The 3936-nt window shown below is 41.0% G+C and overlaps 1 protein-coding gene across 1 annotated transcript; it reads right to left on the bottom strand.

Moving 5' to 3' along the window:
• Nucleotides 1-481: 481 nt before the first annotated feature.
• On the bottom strand, nucleotides 482-3588 carry FLRT2 (fibronectin leucine rich transmembrane protein 2). Its single transcript, XM_010022086.1, has one exon. It carries the CDS (start codon nucleotides 3159-3161, stop codon nucleotides 1176-1178), a length of 1986 nt encoding a protein of 661 aa, XP_010020388.1. The 5' UTR covers nucleotides 3162-3588; the 3' UTR covers nucleotides 482-1175.
• Nucleotides 3589-3936: the final 348 nt, after the last annotated feature.

Here is a 3936-nt window from a genome sequence, read left to right as displayed (position 1 = left end):
TGCTGAACATATTTCAGTTTATAACAGGCTTGGAGGCCTCTCCAATAATAAATAATTTTAAAAAAATCTTTCTTTTTTTCTCTGTTCGTTCATTATTTTTAGGGTTGGGTTTTTTTCCTACTTCTCCATAATGAACCCCTAAATCAAATAGGGCTTGAACCATAAAAGTCAATAGAAACCTTTCCATTGGCATCATTTTTTGCACCATGTTTTCAGCAATTTACACTTCTAGATTCCAAACTCTACATGAATACTGAGAAGCTGGGAGCACTCAGAATTTCTCTCATTCAGGCTTTACCTGAACATGCTGTGTCAACAAATGCTGCTGTATTAAAGAGAGGTGCAACTTAATGACAGCTATCTGATACATACTGATAACCTTCGTCTCCCACTGAGAAGGGTCAGAGAATGCCTAAAGCTTCTTAATCATAATGAAAAGCAGGAACAGTTTCTATCATAAAAGTATATAGTGTTAGGGGAGATTTTCAGAGTAGCTTTTGTAAATAGGAATCAAGGTCACTTTGAGTTTGACACTGAGCTCTGTCTACCTTTCCTATTCCAAATATATTGGGAAAAAATAATCAAACAAGAACATAACCTTTTTGGTAGCACTCAGAACTCCGTTTTTCTGTTGGAGGTAGGAAATGAAGAAATGACAAAGGGGAACAGAAGTATTTCCAATTGTTTGAAGCTCAACAGCAACTGCTGGGTTCAAGTCAGAAGGGTTGTACCCATTTTATCTGAATTGCTTTTTTCTGTTCCTAGTTGACCCTGTTTTAATATGCACTTATTTTCCTGTACTACAGAACACCGAGAAACTTAACATCCTTCAGACAGCTTCGACAGCAAAGTGGTTAATGTTTGAAGAATGAGTCATTCTTTCCTTTGCCATGACATTGGGTTCTTATTGTACAACCCTGTACAGTACTTAGTAATATTTTTTAAAGATTTAAAAAGCAAAGAGTTACAAAACCATTTGCAATTAACTTGAAATAGAAAAGATAGCACTTTTTTTAAATCCCATTATATAGTACACCGTATAAATTACAGAGTATTCAAATGCATAAATGCATCTGTGTAACATTTATCAAATGTAATTTTTTCACTGTTGTTGGGGGGTTATTTTTCCCAGAGTTATTTCTCTTTGTCCTAGACACGCCCATCTCCCTTCACTATCACGTATGACAGTGCTCCAGGTCTGAGACATTGCTGTTGCAGTATCGCATATTGTTGGGGATGTGGCAGTCTGTATAGTTAATGCCCCCATTTGGGGTATAAATGGGCTGCAGTCTGAAATCTCCTTTAAGGAGCTGATCATTATTTAAGGAGACAATCTGGAAGCTGGTTTCCGTCATCTCCAGGATGGAGTTGTCCTTCTTGGTCCCTGCCTCACAGTAGTCATCTTTCCGACGGCCCCGGTTGTATTTCCACTTCTGGGAGGTGTAACGCCCTTTTTTGTGCATGTGCCAGCAAAAAATGCTGAGAAGGACCACGAGAACAAATATCACTGCACCCCCAATCAACCCTGCCAGCAGAAATGGGGAGCCCAGGTTCTGAGAGGTCGCCTGCTCATGGCTGGAGGGGATGTTGCTGCCATTGCTCAAAAAGGAAGCCTTGGTTGTGGCTTCTGAACAGACAGTGTCTTCTCCAGTTCGGTAATTGTTGTAAGTATCCAGTGGAACCAAACAAATCCGATAGGTGGATTTGGGCTCCAGATTTACCAAACTTAAGTGTTGTTTCTCACCACTGACTATTCGTTCCTGAACAATTCCTCCTACCAGACTATGGCCCATTTTAACCCATGTGAGTTTATATGCCATCACAGTAAAAAGAGACATCCAGTTAACTTGGATGCAAGTATCATTCACAAAATGGATGGAGAGATGAATCCTTTCAGATATAGGAGGTGTCACCCTTTCTCTGTTCTCCCTGTCAGGCACAGTGGGGAGTGTGGCTATGGTGGGAGTGAGATTATATTTGCTACCTGGGGGAGGAACTGATGAGGTGGGAACTAATGTAGTTGGCATAGCTGTAGCTGGGACTGAGGCGATGATAAATGGCAGACCAGGAGTGGTGGTGGGGCATGACAACATATTCATATTGAGCTCCCTGACTGCCATACCTCGGACCTGCTCTGGTCCCTGGCACATAAAACCCCGTACATTGATGGAAGAAGGAATAAATTTGAGCCATTCAGTGACCCACTTAATACTGCAGTCACACAGCCAGGGATTATTCCTTACAGTGAGTTGCCTCAGGTTGTGGAGATTATCAAATACCCCCTTTACCAACATCCGAAGTTGATTGTTGGAAATATCAAGACGTTCCAGCTTGTGGAGGTTTGAAAAGGCTGTAAGTGGTATATGGGTTATCTGGTTGTCCTGCAAGTAGAGCCTTAGCAGATGTGTACCTGGAAGATCAGGAGGAGGATAAGTCAGTGAATTCCGCACTATTGAGAATTCCTTGAGCTTGGAGAGGTGGCTGAAGGTACCTTCAGCTATGCCTTTATTAGTAAGAAGATTGCCATCCACTATCAGACGCTCCAGACTTGTAAGATTCTGGAAGGCCAGGTCTGAAATGACAGCAATTCGGTTTTCATCTACTCGAAGTTCTTGTAAGTCCACTGGAAGGCCTACTGGTACGCTGCTTAAGTGATTCTTGGACAAGAACAGAAGCTTGAGGCTGATGGCTTCCTGGAATGCCCCATCCTCAACACCAACAGTGGAGATGGAGTTGTCATCCAGGTGCAGCTCTTCCAGCTTCAAAAGCTGAGCAAGGGCAGCCCGAGAAATAGTCTGAATGTTGTTTTCCTGCAGGTGGAGAATCCTGACATTCTTGGGCAGGTTCATGGGGAATTCATCCAATTGGTTGCCATACAGGTAGACTGTGTGCACAGACTGGACATTGTGCAACTCTGCAGGAAATCCAGCATTATTAATTTGGTTATTATGGAGGTAGAGGACGGTTACACCCTCTGGTATCCCAAGAGGCACTGAGGTCAAGCTTCGCTCATTACAGTAGACAAAGTTTCGATCACAGCGGCACACTTTTGGGCAGGCCAAAGTTTTGGAGACCTGCATGTAGAACCCCAGGGAAAAAATAAGCCATGATTTCATGAGAACAGCCCAATCTGTGGGCCACATTCTAGTCCACAAACCCATTTCTAATTTAAAGAAATAAAGTACCAAAGTGTTAAAGAACTGATAACAATAATGAAGCACACGTAGCAAAATCTCAGATCATTAAAATTGGCTTCTATTCATGTCCAGTGTTCAGTCCAAAGTTAAGGTCCTGGAGGCTAAGTATAAAATAATCCTTTTATAATTGGTCTACCTCCTACTTATGATAAGAAAGCCACAGTCTTATTAGCCAGGGTTACAAAGTTTGTTGCCTTCCTCCATGTGTGCTGAAAGAAACAATAGCTGTGTCTTTGAAGGTGAGCAACAGATTAATATAAAGCTACTAAAAGTCTTCTGTGTATGAGTTGCTCGGAGGGATAATATTTCCTTTCAGTGAAGTCTGTTGGTGTTACACTCAGCTTTCCGAAGTCAGAAAAGTCTTCATACCAGCTATCTGCCAGATCTGTCCTGCCTGTAAAAGAAAAAAAGGAAAGAAAAAGCTGAATAGCATGAAATGTTTAATAGGGAAGATCAAGCCCATTGGAAGACTATTCTAAGGCTCTGCTCTTTATATCTTTCTGGAAAAAAAAAAGGCATTAATATTAAACATTAGCTTAATATTACTGTTAAACAGTTTTGAAATATATTTGATGTAAAGTCATTGCAGTGATTGAAGGACTTCCAGTGATTTCAGTGAAGGTTAGATCTATCACTTGTGTTTGCATATTCTATCTCCAGTCTTTATTCTTTCACAATCTGTTTCAAATCCTAAAATTAAACATTTTACAAACCTAAAACTAAACCATTTGACTGGAAA

The sequence above is a fragment of the Nestor notabilis genome, unplaced genomic scaffold, assembly GCF_000696875.1.
Source record: "Nestor notabilis isolate BGI_N333 unplaced genomic scaffold, ASM69687v1 scaffold32429, whole genome shotgun sequence".
NCBI classification, from domain to species: domain Eukaryota; kingdom Metazoa; phylum Chordata; class Aves; order Psittaciformes; family Psittacidae; genus Nestor; species Nestor notabilis.
The sequence above is the reverse complement of the archived record's forward strand: the minus strand, read 5'-3'. Positions and strand labels throughout refer to the sequence as shown.